The sequence below is a fragment of the Ictidomys tridecemlineatus genome, chromosome 7, assembly GCF_052094955.1.
Source record: "Ictidomys tridecemlineatus isolate mIctTri1 chromosome 7, mIctTri1.hap1, whole genome shotgun sequence".
Lineage (NCBI taxonomy): Eukaryota > Metazoa > Chordata > Mammalia > Rodentia > Sciuridae > Ictidomys > Ictidomys tridecemlineatus.
The window spans coordinates 184,150,786-184,175,531 of record NC_135483.1 but is presented as its reverse complement, the minus strand read 5'-3'; the positions used below and the strand labels follow the sequence as shown (position 1 = coordinate 184,175,531).

At 38.9% G+C, this 24,746-nt stretch overlaps 1 protein-coding gene across 1 annotated transcript in view; it reads right to left on the bottom strand.

Annotated features, from left to right (window-relative positions):
• Mogat1 (monoacylglycerol O-acyltransferase 1) overlaps window positions 1-12,526 on the bottom strand; it is a 35,692-nt gene extending 23,166 nt beyond the window's left edge. Inside the window, exon 1 of the mRNA XM_005330539.4 lies at window positions 12,154-12,526. Within this exon, the coding sequence (XP_005330596.2) occupies window positions 12,154-12,247 (94 nt within the window). The 5' untranslated portion in view covers window positions 12,248-12,526. The remainder of the gene's footprint in view (window positions 1-12,153) is intronic.
• Between the last annotated feature and the right edge of the window lie 12,220 nt (window positions 12,527-24,746).

Sequence of the window (24,746 nt, the reverse complement as noted above, 5' to 3'; positions counted from 1 at the left end):
GTGTTGGTTCATCTTCTGTTTACTTTAGGAAGGTGTGCCAAGAATTTACAAGAAACATATACAGTCTTCTGTACTTAAAGCTAGATCAGGTGAGCCAAGGTGGAACCGAGGAGGGAAAGGTCAGCCATTGAGTGAGGACCATCTCTTGCCATTTTACCTCAGTGACCCATCTCCTCTAGCCACATCCTACCTACCCACAGTTACCACCCAGTTAACCCCTATCCGTGAATTAATAACACTAATTAGATTAAAGTCCTTATAACCCAATCCTTTCACCCATAAACTTTCCTGCATTGTCCACATATGGGCTCTGGGGGAACACCTCACACAGAAACCATAATAACCGCCTTTGATAGAATTTGGCTGGAGCAACTTTTCTTAGCTCTCCACTTTCACTCCTTTATCTAATGACAGCATCTATCTCCAAAGCTGCTGAGAGATTAAATGACAAGGCACAGCTAGTACTCTGCAGCCTGGAGCCATTGTTACAAAAATCTTGTTTACTATTGCACATTTGAAAAATGCACAAAATTAGAAGCAGACAGATTAACAGCTATATTCCTGTTAAATTTTTCCCTTTTTGTTTTTTTCCCCCATATGAACAAATTATGTTTTTTTAACACAGCAGATCAAACATTATTTTTCATTCTGCATTTTATCAATTATTGTGATCTCGTCGCATTAGCTGTTTGGTATTATAAATTTGGTATTTATAATCTCTTCTTAAATTTTTAAACAAATTTTTAGTTGTTGATAGACCTTGATTTTATTTATTTATATTGGTGCTAAGAATAGAACCCAGTGTCTCACACATGCTAAGCAAGTGCTCTAGCACTGAGCCCTAGTCCCAGCCCTTAAATGTTATTTTAATGACTAATCAACATTCTCTTAGTTTTGAACATCTGAGCTTCTAACAAATTATCTCTATAAATGTCATTCCAAATAAAGTTTCCTCACAGTTTAATATACTTTATGAGATAAAAAGTAAATACTGGGTCGGTAAGCAGAAAATTCGTTGTCACTTGATGTGCTTTGACACTCTGGTATCTAGAATTGTCCTAATAAATTCCTGTTCCACATATTGCTTCATTCCTTTATAGTTCATATCAGAAACAGAACCAACATAGGTTTTGAAATTCCTTGATTCTAAATTGGATTGAAAGAAGAAAATGCTATAAAAACTAGATGATTTGGTAACCTCTATTTAATCCTATTTTTATCTCATTAAGCAATCCAAGGTAAAAAGATTCTTCTAGATTGGAAGTCAAAGAGAAGGTGAAGAGGTAAACGCCAATACATTGTAGAAGTCAGTATGAAGGTTCCTCAAAAGACTAGGCATGGAAACACCATCTGACCCAGCTATCGACTCCTCTGTATTTATCCTAAAGAGTTACAGTTGGGCTGGGCTTGCGGCTCAGTGGTAGAGCACTTGCCTAGAATGTGTGAGGCACAGGGTTCGATTCTCAGCACCACATATAAATAAATAAAGATCCATTAACAACTTAAAAATTTTAAAAAAAGAGTTACAGTCATCATACTACGGAGACAGATGCATGCCTTTGTCTATGGCAGCACAATTTATAATAGCCAAGTTATGGAACCAGCTGAGGTGTCCATTAATGGATGAATGGATTTTTAAACGTGGTATACATCTATAATGTAGACAAATTTATAATGTATAATGGAATTTTATTCATCCATAAAGAACAAAACTGTCATTTGAAGGAATATGAATTGGACTTGAGAGCAATATGTTAAGACGAAAACCAGACTTAGAAAGTCAAGAGTCATATATTTTATCTCATATATGGAAGCTATAAAGAAAAAAAGAAAAAGAAAAAAATGAGGAGTGGACTCATGAAACCAGAAGAGAGAGCGATAGGGTAGAGAAGGAGGTCTGGTAAGGGAAGCAGGTGGGAAAAGGGAGGCACTAGAGAATAAAATAGACCAAATTAGGTTATGTGCATGTATGAATATGTAACAAGGAATCCCACTATTAGAACAATACATCAATAACAATTTAAAAATGCAAGTTGACACCATTTTTTAATTAGTGTATTGTAGTTATATGTAATAGTTGGGTTCATTTCGACCCAATCATACATGCATGGAATTTGATCGTCTCCATTTCAGCCCCAGGTGCCTCCACTTTCCCTTCCCTCTTCCCTTCCTCTCTACCTCCTTCTTTTACTCCACTGATCTTCCCTGATCTTAATGTTTAGCTTCCACAGAGCAAAACAATCAACCCTTGATTTTCTGAGTCTGGTTTATTTCACTTATGAATCCTCCAGTTGATACCATTCGAAATCATCCAGATTCACAAACCAAGTAGAAATGAACCCTTGTATTTTAGCTGGGTTGACGTGATATATACTGGATGAAAAAATCATAAAGCAGCCTCTTAATCACTTACATGCTACTTAACTCCCATAGATTCTGCTTCACTTAATTTCTGTTGAGGTGTAACTCACATAGCATGAAATTAACCACTTTAAAGAAAAACAATCCAATGGATTCACCTATTTCAGATATTTCATATAAATGGAACAGTATTATAAGGTGAGCTTTTAAAATTTTCACTTTACATCAAGTTTTTGAAGCTCATCCAGGTGGTAGTGTGTATCAGCACCTTTTTCCCTTATATGGCTGAACGATGTTCCTGTGTGTGAATGTTAACAGTTTGCTTATTCATTCATCTGTTGTTGACGGACATTTGAGTTGTTCCTTCCTTTGGGCTATTGTGAATAATGCTACAATGTTCCAATTACTTTAACAGTGCAAAAAGTCTCAAACAAATAAGGCTCAGCCAAAGTCTATGTGTCATCATTAAATTTAGTATCACCAACAAAAAGACAAAATTATATGCCTCTTGATATGCTGTAATGGGAAATATACCCAATCATCTAAACAAGAATGGGCTTCTCTCTCTCTCTCTCTCCCCCTCTCTCTCTCTCTCTCTAATATACCCAATCATCTAAACAAGAATGGGCTTCTCTCTCTCTCTCTCTTTTTGGTCATACTAGGGATCATATCTGGGGCTTTCCACATGCTAGGCAACACTCTGCCACTGAGCTACTTCTCCAGTCCTTTTTATTTTTTATTTTGAGACAGGATCTTGCCAAGTTGCCTAGTCTGGCTTTGAATCTTCCATTCTCCTTCTTCAGCCTCCTGAGAGCTGGGTTTACTGCCTGACTCAGATTATGGGTCTTTCTACAAGATAATTGGCTGAGGCTGTTTAAAGAAAGCAAACTTGCCAAGCATGGCGGTATAGGCCTGTAATCCTAGTGGCTCCAGAGTCTGAGGCGGGAGGATCAGAAGTTTAACACCAACCTCTGCAAATTAGTGAGGCCCTCAGCAACTTAGCAAGAGCTTGTCTCAAAATAGAAAATAAAAAGGGCTGCGATGTAGCTTAGTGATTAAGTGTCCCTGGGTTCAATTCCCACTACCAAAAAAAAAAAAAGGAAAGTAGCTTTGTAAAAAATTAAAAAATATATATATAGTGTGTAGAGCCTGATCTAGTTATAAAGTAAAGGTTGAATGAGACAATTGTATCACTGATATATTTCCTGGGCATGATAATAGGGGTGTGTGTTGTGTTTCTGGGGAGCAAACTGAGGGCTTTGCACATACTAAGTACATGCTCTACCACCAAGCTACATCCCCAGCCCAAATGATTTTGATTTATGAGGAAAAATTCTTGTGTTCAAGGACATAGTACAGAATTTAGAGATGAAATGCCATGATGATTACAACTTAATTTCTATTTATTTATTTATTTGGTACCAGGGATTGAACTCAGGGGCACTTAACTACGGAGCACTGAGCCACATCCACAGCCCTTTTTCTATTTTTATTTAGTGATCGGGCCTCACTGAGTTGCTTAGTGCCTCTCTAAATTGCTGAGGCTGGCTTTGAACCACCATCCTCCTGCCTCAGTCTTCCAAGCCTCTGGGATTACAGGTGTGCGCCACTGTGTCCGGCAATTAACAATTTAATTTCTTACTTTCAAATTTTTTGTCAGCATTGCGTGTCTGGTCTGGATGTCTTGTATGTGTGGAGAGAAAGAGAAAGGAGAGGAGAGAGGGAGAAGGAGAGAGGAGAGAGACAGACAAGAAAAGCAAATGATGAAATGTTCAACAAGAATGTTTCTTGTTTGTTTGTTTTTAGTTTGGTTTTTTTTTTTTTTTTTTTTTTTTTTTTTGGTACCGGGGATTGAACCCAAGGGCACTTAACCACTGAACTATATCCCCAGCCCTTTTAATTTTTATTTAGAGACAGGGTCTTGCTAAATTGCTTAGGGCCTTGCTAAATTGCTGAGAGGTTGGCTTTAAATTCGCAATCCTCCTTCTCAGCTTGCCAAGCAAGCCACTGGGATTACAAGTGTGAGCCACCGCGCCCGGCAACAAGAATGTTTTTTAATTTTTTATTTTATTGTTGTAAGAGGACTCAACATAAGATCTACCTTTTGACAAATTTCTAAGTGTACAATTCTCTATTGGTAACAATAGGTACGATGTTTGTGACATAATAAAATATATATACATATTTGGTCTTGTGTCCAGCTCTTACCATAGAGCTCCTTAAACTATTGCAATTTCCTGATTAAGAGGGGTGCGAAGTGCATCTTTTCTTCTAATATTTGGACTTTGACCTGGGTTCCTGACACAGAGCTCCTAATGCCCTGGAATTTCTGGGTGACTGCAATGTCTTTATTCTAAGGAGGCAACAGTTGGCGGATTGCTGGTTCGGGTTGGTCATCCATGGTTAAAAGTTTAGGACCTTTAGCGCTACTCCTACCCTCAAGTAAGGGGAGAGGGACTGAAAATGGAGTTAATAACCAATCGTGCCTACATGACAAGTCTCCAGAAAATTCCCCAAATACTGGGCTTAGAGAGCCTCCAGGTTGGTGAACACATCCAACATGCAAGCTGAGATGATGGCACAGTCCAGCTCCACATCCACTGTAATAAACTGGCAAAAGCTGAATGTTTCCCTTCCTTCTGCACACCAGATGCTGAGTTCAGGGAGAGGGTTGTGGGAAGCCCCAATCTGTAGCCAGTCAGAAGCAGAGGTCACAACCTGAACTTGAGACTGACAAAGGAAGCAAGTGCAACCTAGTGGACTGAGCTCTCAGCCTGTAGGATCTATCACTAACTCCAGGGAGAAAGTGCCTGAGTTGAACTGTAGATGTCCAGTCGGCACGGGGAGAACTGAAGAAAGGTGGGGTGGGGAGAGGCAGCCTTGCACCGCTCTCAAAATTAACTCAAAATGGAAGACAAATCTAATATAAAATGCAATACTATCAAACTCCTAGAAGATAACATAGGACAAAAATCTAGGTGACCTTGAGTTTGGCAATGAGTATTTAGATATGACACCAAAGGCATAATCCATGAATGAAAGAACTAATAAGAAGCTGGATTTGATCAAAAATTGAAAATAATTGCTCTGCAAAAGTAGGTGAGTAGATAAATAAATTGGTAGATCAGACATTGGAATATTTTTCACCATGAAAACAAATGAGTTGTCAAACCATGAAAGGACCATATTGAAAAGTAAAAGAAGGGCATATTAAAAAGTAAAAGAAGCCAAGCTGAAGAGCCTACATACTGTAGGACTCCAATTCCATGACATTCTGGAAAGGTGAAACTATGGAGGCATTAAAAATGTAAGTGGTTGCCAGAGGTTAGGGAAGAGGGAGGTGAATTGTGCTACAGGGAGGGTACTTGTCATTCTAAGTTATTCAGACTCATAGAATGTAAAAAACCAAGAGTGATCCTGAGATAGAAACTTAGGGGTACAGAAAAAGAAAGACAGACTGAATCTCAAGAGAAAAGCACCCATAAACATGGCATTTGCAGGTAAATGGATGTAGTTGGAGAATGTAACACTAAGTGAAGCAAGCCAATCCCCAAAACCAAAGGCCAAATGTTTTCTTTGATATGAGGATACTGACTCATAATGGCAATGGGGGAAGTATGGGAGGAATGCAGGAACTTTAAAAAAAAAAAAAAGAAGGTAGGGGAAGGAAGGGGCGGAAAAGGTAGAAAAGATGGTGGAATGAGTTAGACATCATTACCCTAAGTACATATATGAAGACACAAATGGTGTGAAAATACTTTGTGTACAATCAGTGACTTTAAAAATTGTGGTCTATATGTGTAATATGAAATGAATTGCATCCTGCCATCGTGTGTAACAAATTAGAATAAATAAATAATTTGATTTTAAGAGAGAGAGAGAGAGAGCGAGAGAGAGAGAGAGAGAGAGAGAGAGAGAGAGAGAGAGAGAGAGAGAGAGAGAGGGAGGGAAGCACCCATGAGCCATGGAATGCAGGAGATGGCCCTGAATTTTTGAAATGCAAGACAAGCATCAGTGAGCAACCCAGCCCAAGATAAATTAAGAGAATTTATTTTCTGGAGTTGTTTTTTGTTTTTTCCTTCCTTCTTTCTTTTTTCTTTTCTTTTCTTTCTTTTTTTTTTTTTTTTTGTTTGTTTGTTTGTATGTGTGTATGAGGAAGTGGTATTGGGGATTGAACCCAGGGGCTCTTCACCACTGAACTATATCCAGCACCATCACAACCCCTTTTTGAGATAGTTCTCACTAAATTGCCCAGACTGGACTCAAATTTATAAGCCTCCTGCTTCAGCCTCCTGCATAGCCAGGATTACAGTTGTGTGCACTGCACCTGGCCCTGTGTTTGTCCAGATGGTGCTAAAAGATTTCAGATCCCTTTGCAGAATTCTGCAGCATCATTTTCCTCATAGGTGGGTCTAATCCACACAAAATTTTAAAAGCATTACTAAAGGGAACAGCATTTTTCTTGTTTTACAGCAAATCCAGCATTTGACCTACTTCTTTGCCTTAAAAAAGACACATAAACTGGCTGTGGTGGCTCACGCCTGTAATCCCAGCGGTTTAGGAGGCTGAGGCAGGAGGATTGCTAGGTCAAAGCCAACCTCAGCAAAAGCAAGATGAAGAGCAACTAATGAGACCCTGTCTCTAAATAAAATACGAAAAATAGGGCTGGGGATGTGGCTCAATGGTTGAGTGCCCCTGAGTTCCACCAAAAAAAAAAAAAAAAAAGGCACACAAATCCTAACAAGGATATGTTAACACTGTCCCATGGTCTGAATATTTCAGAAAGTCTCCAAGCTTAAAGGCAGAATAAGTATAGCCACCACCTGAAAGCCATGGAGATAGTCCATAATACAGGGGGCGCATGAGTGTGCATCAAAGTCTAGGACTCTCGAATAAATCAAGGGAATGTTAACATGCCCCCCCCCCAATTTTCCAGATTAAAGGAGATTAAAAAAACAATGACAACAGAGCAAAACAGGTGGATTCCTTTGCTGTAAGAGGACATTAGTGGGGCAATTGCTGGAATACGAATAAGGTGGTTGGATTAGGTCACAATGCTGCATCTGGGTCATCTTCCTGATCTGGCTATTTGTATTGTGGCCATGTAAGGGAAGTCCTTGGTTTTAGGAAATACATTCTGAAGTATTTAGGGACAAAGGGAAACCAGGTCTGCAACTTATTCCAAAAGCATTCAGAAAATAAGAATATGGGGAGTGGAAGAAAGAAGAAGTAAGAGACAGGAACAGAGGACAGGAACAGAGGACAAGAGCAGAGGAGGGGGAACACGGCAACCTGTGAACATTTAGGGAATCTGGATTAAGGAATATGGGAATTTTTGTAACTTATATAATTTTTATTTTCTGTAAAGTTTCCGAAATTATTTCAAACTAAAGGGTAGAAAAAAAATTAGTGGCTCTTCTGGAGATCCACGGAATCAAAACCTCTGGGAATGTGCACTTTGACAAAAATCCCTAGGTGATACTGAAATGGGCTCTGAAATTTGAAAACATGATAAACCCATACAGTAGAAAAGTCACATTGTTAGATGTCAGTTCTTTCCAAATTAATCTATAGACTGATCTCAAACAAAAATGTAATCTCAATCAAAGTCCCAGCAGGCTTTGTGTCTATCTGTATGTATGTGAAAATTGAGATGATATTAAAATGCATATGAAAATTGTAAGGATCTAGACTAATCAAATCAACTCTGGAAAAAAAGCATAGAAGTTTGAGGACTAACACTACCTGACTTCAGAAATCACAAAGCTATAATAAACAAAATAGCATGCTACTGGCATCCAGATAAATAAATCTTTGGTGCAGACTAAAGATCCAGGGGCTGGGCAATGGTAGTTAATTCACAGCAATATCATTTGTGAAAGCTACAATTTAAATATTCAATAGATGAAGAGACAATTCCCAATATATCCCTTCAACATAATACTATTTAGAAACAAAAAGCAATAAGCTATTGAAATACACAGCAATAAAAATTAGTGTCAAAATCATCATGCTGAGTTGAAAGAAGTCCAATAAAAAAGGAACACATGAGATTCCATTTACATAAAACTCCATAAATGCAAACTAACCCATAGTGAAAGAAAGCAGATCAGTGGTTGCCTGGGATGGGGGCCCAGGAAGGAAGGGTATGAAAAATCTTTGGGGGAATGATGGTGATATTGACATTTTAATTGTGGTATTGGTTACCTACCAAATTATATGCTTTAAATATGTGCAATGTGTATTTTAATGATATCTCAAGAAAGCTGCTTAAATAAGCAAGCAAACCCATTCAGTAAAAGATTTTGGTTTCACCACTTACTTATATGTGGACTTAAACTTCTTGAGCTTTAGTTTTTCCAAAAAAAAAAAAAAGAAAATTAAAATAAAAAATATAATAATACTTGCCATGGGGTTGTGGGTAGAAGATGGTCAATAAATATTTCAGTTTTCCACTTTGTAATTTACAGTTTAGTGGTATACCAGCTAATAAGCATGTTTCAATTTCTTGGATATTAAGATTGGATAACAGGTATTTAACATTTAACTCAATGCAACAGTATCTGATTTCATAATTAAATGAAACATTTTGCTCTTTTAAAATATATCCCAAGTTTAAACTATTTTTTTTTCTGGTGGTGGCAAGAAAAGCACATTCCAGGATTTGAATTAGAGATCTTAAAATATATAGTTAATAAAAGACTTCTTCTTGTGACTAGAAGTAACTACATGTCAACTCCTTACTTGGAAATTCACAATTAAATGGAAAGAAGTTACATTTATCTTTCCTGTAAGAACTGAAATGTAGAATAATTAAACGGCCCCATAAGATGAGGGAAAAAAATTATCCTTGCAGAAATTCTAGCTAATATATGAAGAAAGAATAATAGAAAAACTGCCATTTTGTAGTATCAAAACAATTCAGGCAAGGATCATGGCTTAAGCCACTAAGGGAAAGGCCAACCGACAGCCGGAGTGTTCCTTCACAGCACTGTCACCCTTAATTCCTTCTTGGGCCCATTGATCAATCTCAGACACTAACATGGGTCACCCAGACGCCACATGCATCCTGATGAGGTGGAATGTGAAACACATAGCAGGATCTTGGAAGAAGTCCTGCCAAAAAGGTTTCATCTAAATCTAATCAAACCTTTAGCTCTGTCTTCCATTTTAAAAGAAATACAGGGCATAGGAGAACAAGTTAACACTACATAGAAGCAATCAGATAAGTCCACAAAGTGATCCTTCAATGCATTCCTGACAAGAAAGCAAATTTGTTAGCGGGGTTCTACATGAAAGATATAAAACCAAATGCAACACGTGGGTCTTGTTTGGATCCAGGTTCAAATTGCCAGTAAAGATGAATTTCTGACACAATGCAGGATATCTGAATATGAATTGTCTTAGATGATTTTAAGCAGGATTTGTTAAACTACACAATATGTGACAACAGTACCAATGGCTATATATAAAACACTTTTAAAAAATATATACTAAAGTATTTATGACTTTAAGAGCATCATAATTTAATACATTCTTAAATATTTTTGTGAAACAACAGATAAAATAATAGAACAAATTATTAAATCACTATAAACAAAGGTAACGGGTCTATGAGAATTCATGCCCTGTCTCTCCGTTTCTGATGAATTCCATAATACAATTGCCAAAATAACATGTTTCTAGTACCACAAATGTCAAATGTATGATAGAAAAATGTTTAAACTAATTGTCTGCAGAGTCACTGTTGTTTGATTCAACTTTGGCCTGGCTTCCTGAGCTCCTGTCACATTCCAGTCACTAAGCCAGTAACATGTGGCACATCTGGTTGAACCACCTACTACTGAGCCATGTGACTTTGTGCAATCTACTTCACCTTCCAGATTCTTCCTTGTAACATGAGGAAAAGATAGTCCCTACCTCAGAAGATCACAACGAGGATTATGTGAGTTAATACTCTCAGGGTGGGTAGCTGCTATTCTGGGCCATAGAGTGGAAACAGTCATAACAAGAACATCTTGCATATCTTCTGCTGCTGGGTACTCCTTCACTGAGCTTGTCAAATAGCCAGAAAGGCCTTTCTCAAATAGCCACAAGCATAGACAAATACAATCAATGGCATACAAATACAATCAATAACATAAAAAAACAATCAGTGATAAGCACTATGAAAGAAAAGGACAGTGAGTTGTGAGAGATTTGCTGCATGATCAGTTAGGAAGTCAGGCTCCAGTGTCAATGCAATGAAGCAGGCACACGGTGGTTGAAATAGAGACTTTGGGAAGAATACTTGGACTTACATCCAGCTCTTCCAGCTATGTAACCTAGAACAATTTACTTAACCTCTTAATTCCCTCATCAGTACAATAGTGCAGGAATAGTCCTTACCTCATAGGGTTGTTGATGAGGATGACAGGGATAATAGTGGAAGGTGCTTAGAACAGCAACTAGCAAACACTATGCACTAAATAAGGTTGTCTTAAATGAGGTTGTCTTATTATTTCTTATTATCTTATTATTGGTCCTTTGATACAGAGCTAAATGGAGTATAATGCTACCAGCCTGGCCCCATAGTTTTGCCTTTAAGGGCCTAATGAGTTAATATTTTAAACTACCTTTTTTCCTAGGCCCACACTACAACCACTTAGAGAATTCCTTTATAAAGCCCTGATGCAAAAGCTCTGTTCTGAAGTGAATGAATTAGAAATGCTAGGAATGGAGATTGAGTGTCCCTATTTTTCAGAAGTTCCTTCGGCGATTCTCACGTGCAGCCAGGGTTGAAAAACACTGATCCAGACATTCAACATGTAAATACCATTTCAAAAGTGTAAAACTCTTTATAATGAAATGAGCTTATTATTCAGTCCCAACAGTGTACAAGTCATGATCTTAGACCACACAGATGATTTTTTGCTTTCAGAAGAGTTTAAGTTCCCATAGAAGGGCTTCCCACTAATTCCTTTGGCTTTTGTATTGCTGCTTGCAAATATGCACTTCCAAACTTGAAATATAAATGTGAACAGTGTGTAACAGTTTAAAAAAAATAATAATTCCTTTTGCCTTCCCCCACCTCCTTTTATTCCAAGAGCACAATAAACATTAAGGAGCCTCAGGTAAGCCTTCCTGGGCCACCTGGGGGTTTGGCTTCTGCCCTTTAACACATTTGTGGGCTTAACTTGGACACACCTGGAACACACTCCTGGGTCAGATGATTTTCAGATATAACACTCAATTAACCCAACGTCTGGTGAGTTCTTTGTAGAAAGGCGCCTTTGTACCCCCAGAAGATAATAAACACGGAAAAGTTAAGGAGGCTATTTGCCCTAAAGGTGTGGAGAACAGTTTCAAAAGTCTAGGCATTTGAATCAACAGCTCCAGAAAGGAGTTTACCAACTTTTGAGGGACTGAAGTGCAAAGTTGTATTGCTTGATTGGTCATGGTTACCTTCAGCAAAAATTCACCAATATGTATATTTATAGCCTATGACTATCTATATATTTATATTTATATCTATGACTTTTAATGTGGGTAAGAAAAAAACAGCATAAAAGAAAATACAGTTGGTAAATAAGTTATTTGCTATGAGGTTCTCCTAGGAGAAAGAAGCCAAAGGAGAGTCCCACAGTAGCTCCCAACGCCCTCCTTTGACCCGCCTGCTCTGAGAGGACAGGCCTGCCGAGTTGGAAGGTTCGAAGCCAGCGGTCGGACGGGGACCGTCCGGGGCGAGGTGGCGCGCCCCGGCCCCGCGGCGTTTGCCTGGTCTTCCCGTGCAGAGCGCGGGGTCGTTCTTACCCAGCAGTAAGAAGGTCACCAACCACTGCAGCACCGCCGCCGTCTGCAGCCGCCGCGCCAGCGGGATGTTGCGCGGCGCGAACTCGATCTTCATGATCGCTCTCGGCGAGAACCGCGCCTACCGCAGCCACTTGTACTCTCCTCGGCGCCGGCAGGAAGTGTGGGGCGGGATCCCGCCTCAAGCCAGCACCCACTGGGCGGAGAGGAGCAGGCGGGGACAGAATTTCGCCTAGGGTTGGGGGACGCACCAGGGCTGAGGCTGGGGGCTGCCAATCACTGGCGCCCGGCTCCGGCGCGGGCCCAGAGCAGCAGCCGCCCAACCCGCGCACGGGCTGGCGCGCAGGGGTCTCGGGAGGAGCGCGAGAAGGCACAAGGGACAGATGCTGGCGGCCCCAACTCAGCAGCGCGGGCTCTCGCTGACTTGGCTAGGACCTAGCGGCTCCACCCGGATCTGACCATTGTTAAGCTGATGGACCACCAGCAATTGCTTCAGCAGCCGCCCTTAAATTCACCCCTCTCCTTTCTCTGGAATGAATGAATGGTAGAGTTCAAGGAATCTCAGTTCAGCTGGGGAAAGTCGGGGGTCTTAAGTCTGTTGATTTGTGCCCCCATAGTATTCCCAAACTCTGTGGGGAAGCATAGGAGCTGCTTTCTCAGTTTTGTGTCCTCAGATCCCTGCAAAAATCCTGGACTCCTTTCATTTGTTCATTCACTCAATACGCATTTAGTGTGAACCCACCACTTGCCAGGAGCCACTCTGGGTGTTGGGGATACACTGGATAACCAAGTATCGGTGTAAAATAACAACTCTGCTTTAGGGAAATAAAATGTTTTTTTTTTTCTGGGCCAAATATGAATGATCATGGTCTTGGAACACAAGGATTCAAGTTACTCGAAGAAAGTCTTAAGTCAATACATTGACCATGATCAAAGAGACAGCAGGCTTCCGCAAAGCAGAGAAGGCTTTCCTGTAGGTTCCAAATGTTACCTTCTAAAATTCTTGGCTTTAGGGTTGGTGGGCTAGAGGTCTGCTAAACTTCCTGATATGTTCTGAGAAGTTTATCTGGAAGTTGATCAATTAGTTACAGGAATGTTAGGTCAGATACAGAGGTTAAGGTAAATGGGTACTAAAGGATCTAAAATAGCCCAAGATAATTTTGGCTTTGGACCTACAACCTTCCATCTCTCTACAATTCCCATGTACGTGATCAGCCAGGTCAAACAGTCTGCAGGATTTTTAACAAAGAACTTCAGTTCTCACATGTCATTCATTGTCTTTTTCTCAGAGTATGTCTCATGAAGCAAAGACAGATATAAGTAAAGTAACTGTACAACTGGATGTATAATTGTAAGCATGACCCTACTGTGTATAACTAGAAGATTGTAGGAGTCTAGATTGGAGGGTTAGAGATGTATCTGAAGAAGCTCCCTTAACTTGAGGTTTAACAACAGATTGTGTTAATTTGTCATAGGAAAGTGGAGAACTGAAGCTCCAAATCTCAGTTCTTGTGTTCCAAAAAAAGAAAATTTAAAGTCAAACATGAAAAACCAAGCAAGATAACTCTACTGTAAGTGAAAGTAAGGTCAGTTTCAAGCAAAAGCACTCTCAAGCAGAGAACGAGAAAGGAAACAATGCTGCTTCCAAAGTTAATGTTGTTTGATGTTCACCAAGAAAACTGGGGTCCACCTTCTGCCATCTTCACCAATCAGATGTCTATCTCCTCCTTCACATCTGGCGAGGGGAATTTTTAACTCCAAAAATTGTTCCTCTCCAGAACTTTCATGGCAACCTCCTATTGGGGAGAGGGGGCTTCATCTACAAATCCATTCTATATGGATGTGGGTGCTGAGATCAATGACCATGGGGATTTCATCTGAGTATACCTACACTGTTGATGAAATTTCCCTTCTGGAATACATTGAGAAATCTTTGGCCATGAGTCCTAACTTTGTTTTTATTATTCTTTGGAAATTTTTATTTTTCTATTTTTTAATTTTTTTCCTTTAATTTTTATTGTTGGTTGTTCAAAACATTACATAGTTCTTGACATATCATATTTCACACTTTGATTCAAGTGGGTTATGAACTCCCATTTTTACCCTGTATACAGATTGCAGAATCACATCAGTTACGCATCCACTGTTTTACATATTGCTATACTAGTTTCTGTTGTATTCTGCTGCCTTTCCTATCCTCTACTATCCCCCATCCCCTCCCCTCCCATCTTCTCTCTCTACCCCATCTACTGTAATTCATTTCTCCCCCTTGTTTTTTTCCCCCTTTCCCCTCACTTCCTCTTGTATGTAATTTTGTATAACCATGAGGGTCTCCTTCCATTTCCATGCAATTTCCCTTCTCTTTCCTTTTCCCTCCCACCTCTCACCCCTGTTTAATATTAATCTTCTTCTCATGCTCTTCCTCCCAACTCTGTTCTTACTCTCCTTATATCAAAGAAAACATTTGGCATTTGTTTTTAGGGATTGACAAGCTTCACTTAGCATAATCTGTTTGAATGCTATCCATTTCCTTGCAAATTCTATGATTTTGTCATTTTTTAATGCAGAGTAATACTCCATTGTGTATAAATGCCACATTTTTTATATCCATTCATCTATTAAAGGGCATCTAGGTTGGTTCCACAGTCTTGCTATTGTGAATTGTGCTGCTATGAACATTGATGTAGCAGTGTCCCTGTAGCATGCTCTTTTTAGGTCTTTAGGGAATAGACCGAGAAGGGGAATAGCTGGGTCAAATGGGGGTTCCATTCTCAGCTTTCCAAGAAATCTCCATACTGCTTTCCAAATTGGCTGCAACCATTTGCAGTCACACCAGCAATGTATAAGAAAACCCTTTTCCCCACATCCTCGCCAGCACTTGTTGTTGTTTGACTTCCTAATGGCTGCCAATCTTACTGGAGTGAGATGGTATCTTAGGGTGGTTTTGATTTGCATTTCTCTGACTGCTAGAGATGGTGAGCATTTTTTCATGTACTTATTGATTGATTGTATGTCCTCCTCTGAGAAGTGTCTGTTCAGGTCCTTGGCCCATTTGTTGATTGGGTTATTCGTTTTCTTATTATTTAATTTTTTGAGTTCTTTGTATACTCTGGATATTAGGGCTCTATCTGAAGTGTGAGGAGTAAAGATTTGTTCCCAGGATGTAGGCTCCCTATTTACCTCTCTTATTGTTTCTTTTGCTGAGAAAAAACTTTTTAGTTTGAGTAAGTCCCATTTGTTGATTCTAGTTATTAAATCTTGTGCTATGGGTGTCCTATTGGGGAATTTGGAGCCCGACCCCACAATATGTAGATCGCAGCCAACTTTTTCTTGTATCAGACGCCGTGTCTCTGATTTGATATCAAGCTCCTTGATCCATTTTGAGTTAACTTTTGTGCATGGCGAGAGAAAGGGATTCAGTTTCATTTTGTTGCATATGGATTTCCAGTTTTCCCAGCACCATTTGTTGAAGATGCTATCTTTCCTCCATTTCATGCTTTTAGCCCCTTTATCAAATATGAGACAATTGTAGTTTTGTGGATTGGTTTCTGTGTCCTCTATTCTGTACCATTGGTCTACCCGCCTGTTTTGGTACCAGTACCATGCTGTTTTTGTTACTATTGCTCTGTAGTATAGTTTGAGGTCTGGTATCGCTATACCGCTTGATTCACACTTCCTGCTTAGAGTTGTTTTTGCTATTCTGGGTCTTTTATTTTTCCATATGAATTTCATAATTGCTTTATCTATTTCTACAAGAAATGCCGTTGAGATTTTGCTTGGTATTGCATTAAACTTATAGAGAACTTTTGGTAATATCGCCATTTTGATGATGTTAGTTCTGCCTATCCATGAACAGGGTATATTTTTCCATCTTCTAAGATCTTCTTCTATTTCTTTCTTTAGGGTTCTGTAGTTTTCATTGTATAAGTCTTTCAGCTCTTTTGTTAGGTTGATTCCCAAGTATTGTATTTTATGTTTTTTTTGAGGATATTGTGAATGGAGTGGTTGTCCTCATTTCCATTTCAGAGGATTTGTCGCTGATATACAGGAATGCCTTTGATTTATGCATGTTGATTTTATATCCTGCCACTTTGCTGAATTCATTTATTAGCTCTAATAGTTTCTTTGTAGACCCTTTTGGGTCTGCTAGGTATAGAATCATGTCATCTGCAAATAGTGATAATTTAAGTTCTTCTTTTCCTATTTTTATGTCTTTAATTTCTTTTGTCTAATTGCTCTGGCCAGTGTTTCGAGAACTATGTAGAACAGAAGTGGTGAGAGAGGGCATCCCTGTCTTGTTCCAGATTTTAGAGGGAATGCCTTCAATTTTTCTCCATTCAGAATGATGGTAGCCTGAGGCTTAGCATAGATTGCTTTTACAATATTGAGGTATGTTCCTGTTATCCCTAGTTTTTCTAGAGTTTTGAACATAAAGGGATGCTGTACTTTGTCAAATGCTTTTTCTGTATCTATCGAGATGATCATATGGTTCTTATTTTTAAGTCTATTGATTTGGTGAATAACATTTATTGATTTATGTATATTGAACCAGCCTTGCATCCCAGGGATGAATCCTACTTGATCATGGTGCACAATTTTTTTGATATGCTTTTGTATTCGATTCGCCAGAATTTTATTGAGGATTTTTGCATCTAGGTTCATTAGAGATATTGGTCTGTAGTTTTCTTTCTTTGAAGTGTTTTTGTCTGGTTTAGGAATCAGGGTGATGTTGGCCTCGTAGAATGAATTTGGAAGTTCTCCCTCTTTCTCTATTTACTGGAATAGCTTGAAAAGTATTGGTATTAGTTCCTCTTTAAAGGTTTTGTAAAACTCTGCTGTATATTCATCCGGTCCTGGGCTTTTCTTAGTTGGTAGTCTTTTGATGGTTTCTTCTATTTCCTCAATTGATATTGGTCTGTTTAGGTTGTCTATATCCTCCTGACTCAATCTGGGCAGATCATATGACTTAAGAAATTTATCGATGCCTTCACTATCTTCTATTTTATTGGAGTATAAGGATTCAAAATAATTTCTGATTATCTTCTGTATTTCTGAAGTGTCTATTGTGATATTGCGTTTTTCATCCTGTATGCTAGTAATTTGAGTTTTCTCTCTTCTTCTCTTTGTTAGCATGGCTAAGGGTCTGTCGATTTTATTTATTTTTTCAAAGAACCAACTTTTAGTTTTGTCAATTTTTTTCAATTGTTTCTTTTGCCGATTTCATTAATTTCAGCTCTGATTTTAATTATTTCTTGCCTTCTACTTCTTTTGCTGTTGTTTTGCTCTTCTTTTTCTAGGATTTTGAGATGAAGTTGAGATCATTTATTTGTTGGTTTTTTCTTTTTTTAAGGAATGAACTCCAAGCAATGAATTTTCCTCTTAGAACTGCTTTCAGTGTGTCCCATAGATTCCGATATGTTGTGTCTGTGTTTTCTTTTATCTCTAAGAATTTTTTAATTTCCTCCTTGATGTCTTCTATAACCCATTGATCATTCAGTAACCTATTGTTCATTCTCCAAGTGATGCATGATTTTTCCTTCCTTCTTTTATCGTTGATTTTCAGTTTCATTCCATTATGATCAGATAAGATGCATGGTATTATCTCTACTCCTTTATATTGTCTAAGAGTTGCCCTGTGACATAATATATGATCTATTTTTGAGAAGGATCCATGTGCTGCTGAGAAAAAAGTGTAACTGCTTGATGTTGTGTGGTATATTCTATATATGTCAATTAAGTCTAGGTTATTAATTGTGTTATTGAGTTCTATAGTTTCCTTATTCAACTTTTGTTTGGAAGATCTGTCCAGCGGTGAGAGAGGTGTGTTGAAGTCTCCCATGATTATTGTATGGTGGTCTATTAGACTCTTGAACTTGAGAAGGGTTTGTTTGGTGAACATAGCTGCACCATTGTTTGAGGCATATATATTTATGATTGTTATGTCTTGTTGGTGTATGGTTCCCTTGAGCAGTATGTAGTGTCCCTCTTTATCCCTTTTGATTAACTTTGGCTTGAAATCTATTTTATTTGATATGAGTATGGACACTCCTGCTTGTTTCCAAAGTCCATATGAGTGATATGATTTTTCCCAACCTTTCACTTTCAGTCTATGTATGTCTTTTCCTATCAAATGCATCTCCTGTAGGCAGCATATTGTTGGGTCTTGTTTTGTGATCCATTCTACTAGCCTGTGTCTCTTAATTGGTGAGTTTAAGCCATTAACATTTAGGGTTACTATTGAGATATGGGTTGTTCTTCCAGCCATATTTGTTTATTTATGTTACTAAACATGGTTTGTTTTCCTCATTGATTATTTTCCCCCCTTTACTGTACTACCTCCCTCTGTTGGTTTTCATTGTTATTTTCCATTTCCTCTTCCTGTAATGTTTTGCTGAGGATTTTTTGGAGAGATGGTTTTCTAGCTGCAAAATCTTTTAACTTTTGTTTATCGTGGAAGGTTTTAATTTCATCTTCCATCCTGAAGCTTAATTTCGCCGGATACACAATTCTTGGTTGGAACCCATTTTCTTTCAGTGTTTGAAATATGTTATTCCAGGATCTTCTAGCTTTCAGAGTCTGTGTTGAAAGATCAGCTGTTATCCTGATTGATTTACCCCTAAATGTAATCTGCTGCCTTTCTCTTGTAGCTTTTAAAATTCTCTCCTTATCTGTATGTTGGGCATCTTCATTATAATGTGTCTAGGTGTGGATCTCTTATGATTTTGCACATTTGGTGTCCTGTAGGCTTCTAGGATTTGGGATTCTGTCTCATTCTTCAAGTCTGGGAAGTTTTCTCGTATTATTTCATTGAATAGATTGCTCATTCCTTTCGTTTGGACCTCTATACCTTCCTGTGTCCCAATGACTCTTAAGTTTGGTCTCTTTATGTTATCCCATATTTCTTGGATGTTCTGCTCATGGTTTCTTAACAGTCTCTCTGAGCTGTCTATGTTCTTTTCAAGTTGAAATACTTTGTCTTCATTGTCTGATATTCTATTTTCTAAGTGTTCTACTCTGCTTGTAGTATTCTCAATTGAGTTTTTAAGTTGGTTTATTGCTTCCTGCATTTCTAGGATTTCTGTTTGTTTGTTTTTTATAACCTCTATCTTCCTGTATAGTTGATCTTTTGCTTCTTGGATTTGTTTATGTAATTCATTGTTGAAGTGATCTTTCATTGTCTGATTTTGCTGTCTAATGTCTTCCTTGAGACTCCAGATCATCTGAAGCATGTATATCCTGAATTCTTTACCTGACATTCCATCTACTGCAGATATTACCTCTTCTAATGTTGAGTTGACCTGCATTGCTTGTGGTCCTTTCTTTCCTTGTCTTTTCATAATGTTTGTGTTTCTTTCTGCTTTGTGAAACTGTTGTGTTATTGAATTTTCCCCCTATATATTTATATTGCTCTTGTATAGTTGCAAAGTCTCCCTCGCAGGCTCGAGCAGCAGCTCTGCCCCTCCTCCAATTGGGGCAATGTGCCTACCATGCCGGCAGGCCGCTGGGCCTGTTGTGTTGGTGGTCGCAGTTCCGCCTACCTTGCAGGCGCGGGGACGGCTCTGCCCCGCTGCGGGCCACTGGGCCAGTTGTGCCGGTGATGAGTCCTAACTTTACAATCACTTTAGTAAACCCTGCCAGGAGTTGGCCCCATCGGTTTCTCTTTCTTGATTGATGCCCTTTGTTTCCACCTGTTTATTCTCAGGGTTGGTGCACTTGCTATTGTCCTACAAGTTACTTCATTGTTCATTAAAAGCAATTCAAAGCAACTCTGTGACCTCGCTATGTTATTGGTTCACATTTCACTGCTCATTACTGACTACTACCTAACACACTGAGGTGGTCAAAGGCAAAGGGAAGCACTTGCATAAAGGTCCTCTAAAAGCCGGGATGGGGGTGTTGTTTATAACTTTTTGTATACAAATTTTAAGTTTGGGGATTTTTTTTCTTTTAAGAGTCACTTTCTGTTCAGATTTCCTCTCTGAATCTTCCACCAGTGTTAGGTTGGGGTACTACGTCAGACACTGTGTGGATCCCTCCTTCCTAAGCATGTACTCATTCTGTAGCAACTCTACAAAATGAGAATTAGCTTCAGTTTTTCATCTAAAAAAAGCTGGATTCAAAAGTCACACAGCTGACAAGAGGCAGAGTAGAGAAGTTTCAAATGCAGTTTTCTCTAAAACCTGGAAAGATGAGTCATCTCTTCATCAATGGAATCAAACATGGAGTAAACATGGGTTTGGGTACCTGAATGCATTGGGCATGGTCCCTGGTGCTGATGACATAAAGGTAAACCAAGATGTGGTCTCTGTGTTTTTGAGAATTTACATGCACTTTTTGACTACTCATACGTATTAGGCTCTGAGAAGGGAGTGGGAATGGAAAATAAGAGACGTCTCTGTCCTCCTGGGCTCAGGGTATAGTGCGAGGAAAAGAAAGTAAGTGTGTGTATGTGTGTATGTGTGTGTGTATGTGTGTGTATGTGTGTGTGTAAAATATTGTTTTAAAAGAAACGTATGGGCTCCATTGTAGAGAACATGGTCAGCTAGTTAGAACAGACTGGAGGAAACAAGAATGAAGCAGAAAGAGTCCTAGGGAAGTACTATAGGATGAGTGTAGAGGATAGTGGCTTGACCTCCTGTGAAAGCTAGGAGAACAGACGTGGATCCAGGATGTGCAATAGAGAGATAAATGGTAGAACTGATTGATCAACTAGATGCATAATATATTGGCAAATAAGAAGAGCAAAACACCCAGAACTCTTTATCTTAATCTCCTAGGGTGTACTTAATAATGCTTTTGTCACTTTCCCAGAACACTCAGCTGGTAGAAAAGAACCATCATATCTCCACAACCCATGAAAGCAAAACATGGACCCACAAGGGTCCAGTCTGTGAAAAAAATCCATCATTATTTGCATGAACAATTAAATCATTTACACATTCTTTTGACATTCAACATGCATTTATTTGTGCACACATCATGTACCATGTTATTGGATTGACATAATGAGAAGGCTTCAACACTTTAAGCCATTCAAAACAACTCTTCTATATGAATGCCACTTATCTGTAGAAGTAAAAATAATAGGAAAGCAGGAATCTTAGACATTATCTCTCCAAACTACACATTTCATGGACTAGGAAACTGAGAGCAAAGAGTTGGGTGATTTTTCCTAAAACAATCCCGCCAATTATTGTTAAGGAGTAAATATTGACAACTTTTCATATTAAGAAACAAAACAGATAAGAAAAAGCAATGTGGTTTAAGATATGGTTTTAATTTTTTTCCAGAGGAATTCTTTTTTTAATCTTCAAAAACCTCCAGTCTATGAAACAGCAAGCCAAACCAAAGCAGCTCTACTTGAAAAGTGACAGGGACCCTGACTTCTCCAGCCTAACTCCACATCCTCCTCCTTCCCAAGTTGACTGTTTCTTTAACAAAATGAAATTGACATCAAATAGTCAAAGACATATCTAGCACCTCTGAGGTGCAGCAAAACCCAGCTTAGAAAAACACTGTTTATTTTGCTTTTGGTCTTGTTTTTGGGGGGCAGTCTAACATTTGGAGAAATACAAAGTCCAAAGCAGGGTTTCAGGTAGAAATTACATATATCAATATTATTGAGAGTTTACCACTCCCAGGTTCTGTTATATGCCTTGTGTGCTATGGTGATTCAAACCCCACAAGAACTCTGCAGGGTAGGTACTATTATTCCTTTCATCATTGAAGAAATTGAGTCAAATTATTCACATAGTAAGTAGTAGTAGAATTGAGTTTCTTTTTTTTTTTTTTTAATCAGTATGTCTGTTCCTAAAACCAAAGCAGGTAGCTGTAATACTAAGGTTTTTTTTTTCAAATAATACAAGGAAGAAAGTGGGTGTTGTTAAACAGAATCATTGTTTAATGACTCTGGGTAGAAGAATGCCAAAGTCTAAACTTGTGAGTTTGGCTTGGGACTAGTGATTCATTCAATCAGATCATTTTAGCAAATGATCAAAGAAAATTACACATGGCACAAAGGTTAGCTTTGTTCCGATGTGCTTGGCACTGACTAGGTATGCATGAAGAATATGTACATACATTTATAATAATTAAATAAAAGAGTATCAAACTTGATGTGGTGGTGCACACCTGGAATCCCAGCCACTGAGGAGGCAGAAGCAAGAGGATCTCACATTTAACGCCAGCCTCAGCCACTTGTGAGGCCCTGAGCAATTTAGCAAAGCCCTGTTCCAAAACTAAAAACACAAAGGGCTGGGGATATAGCTTAGTGGAAAGTGCCTTCTTGGTCCAATTTCTAGTACAAAAAAAGAAAAAACACCCCAAAACAAAAAACAAAATATCAAGCCACAATGCTCTGATGAATCCTGGAGAGGGAAAGAGGATACTGAAAACCAATAGGATCCTGTTTAAAGATTCTGAGATTGCAGGTACAGTGGTGCATGCCTGATTACATGCATGCCTGAGACCTTGTGAGTATCCAAAGGCAATAAGAAAGTATGGAGGGGAGGGCAGCTTGGACCATGATCATGGAGGCTACAAAGCCTGTCTCAAGACTACTGCAAATGTACCCAGAACACGTTTCTAAAACATGATATTCCACTGTGAGTTAAGATGTTCCTACTGCTCTGTTAAAAAGGAAACAGTATTCTTTCTAGACTGAAAGGTTTTAGGAGGGATAGTTTAAGACATAAGTCACTGTTCTGAGTTTCATGAAATGCATTAATCATGAAAGTAATATTTTTTCCAGTGACCTAGGAGGCTGAGACAGAAGGATTGCAAGTTCCTCGCCAGCCTCAGCAACTTAGTGAGGCTCTCAGCAAATTAGCCAGAACTTGTTGCTATGGGCTGGAGATGTAGCTAAATGGTAGAGTGTCCCTGCGGTCAATTGCCAGTACTAAAAAAAGGAAGAAAGAAAAAGATTCTGAGATTTCACTGACTAAATATGGTTTCCTCTTTCTACTTGCCCACTCTTGACTTAAGAAATAAGAAGTGGACAGTTCAAATTGTGTCACAGATTATGAAAGCCTTCTCTTGCAAATGCATGAAGGTTACTCCTTGTTTATTTTTTTCCTGTGCGTTGTACCAAGAAGGTGTTGATGTGTTTTTCTAAATCATGACATTCCACTGTAAGTAAGATGTCCTACTGCTATGTAAAAAAGGAAAATCTTTCTAGACTGAGAGGTTTTAGGAGGAATAGTTTAAGACATAAGTCACTGTTCTGAGTTTCACAAAATGCATTAATCATGAAAGTAATATTCTTTTTCTCAGAGAGAGAGAGACACCAACCATAACTTATTGAGAATGACCAGCTCTTGTTCAAGTCAGCTAGAAAGACCTTACCTTGGTAGTTTCAGCAGAATGTCCTACAAGAAGTTCTGTTTTCAGGAAATTTAGAGAAAGCTCAAGAAATTTGTTCTCATCCCTCTGTTTTCTTATTGTTTTTCTTTAAAAGTCTTTATCAACCTGACAGGGCTCAGGCATGTTTGTTCTGGGTAGATTTGCAGGAGTCTTGAGATAGGCTTTGTAGCCTCCATGATCATGGTTCAAGCTGCCCTCCCCTCCATACTTTCTTCTTGCCTTTGGATACTCACAAGGTCTCACATCCTATGCACTGTCTGACCCTCCTTCCTCTCATTCTCCTTTGCACACTCCATAAATCTAGCTTCAGTTGTTATTGAAGGATATGGGAAATGACAATCCCAAGAAAGGGAAATGACAATCTCCAGGAAGAAGGCGAAACATTGATCCTTTCCCAATAAATCCTTTCCCAGTGACAAGACAATCCCTGGGAATGCGATATCCATCAATCCTAAAATGGCAGTCCCTGGGAAGAGGACAAGCATTGATCCTTTCCCCAAAAAATCCTTTCCCAGTGACAGTATAATAGGCCCTGGAGGGAGAGAAAGGAACACTGAATGCTGGACTCTCCATCCTTGCTCAGTAAAAACAAGTTTCAAATTCTCACAACCTGTGTCCATTATCAAACTGACACATTCTGTTAGAGATTTAAGTCATATCTCAGTGTAACATATAAAAACCTAGACCTCTTCTGTAACCAGGGGTCATCTTCCACCCAGAAAGTGAGTCCGTCCAACATCTGACCCTGCTGCTGAATAAAAGACATAGCTGACCCATGAACTCTGCTCCTGTCCTCCTTATTTGTGTTTTCTTTATGGTGCCAAAAACCATTTTGGTTATTTTTGCTTACAGTTATGTTTCCATTAATTTATTAACGTTAACATATGATGTTTGCTGTACAAATATGCGCTTCTCAAACTGCTCTTTTAAATTGAATATTATGACACCATGATGATTACTCTTAGAAGTTATAATGGTAATCACTCTTTTCTCATGACCCCACCCACCTTCATTTTCATTCGGCCTGGGAACCTACTTGGGGCACCAGCACCTCAATCAAAGCAGAAACAAGAAGAGAGATATGGTCTGGTGCAACTCACCTTAGTCCAGGGCAGGCTTTTAAGAGGCAGTCAGCAACTCAATCAGCAGTGTCCCTGGCCAGGTGGCAAAGCAGCTTCCAGCATATATTCTAGCATCTAAGAAGATCTACACTATTGCCTGAACATTTGTGACCT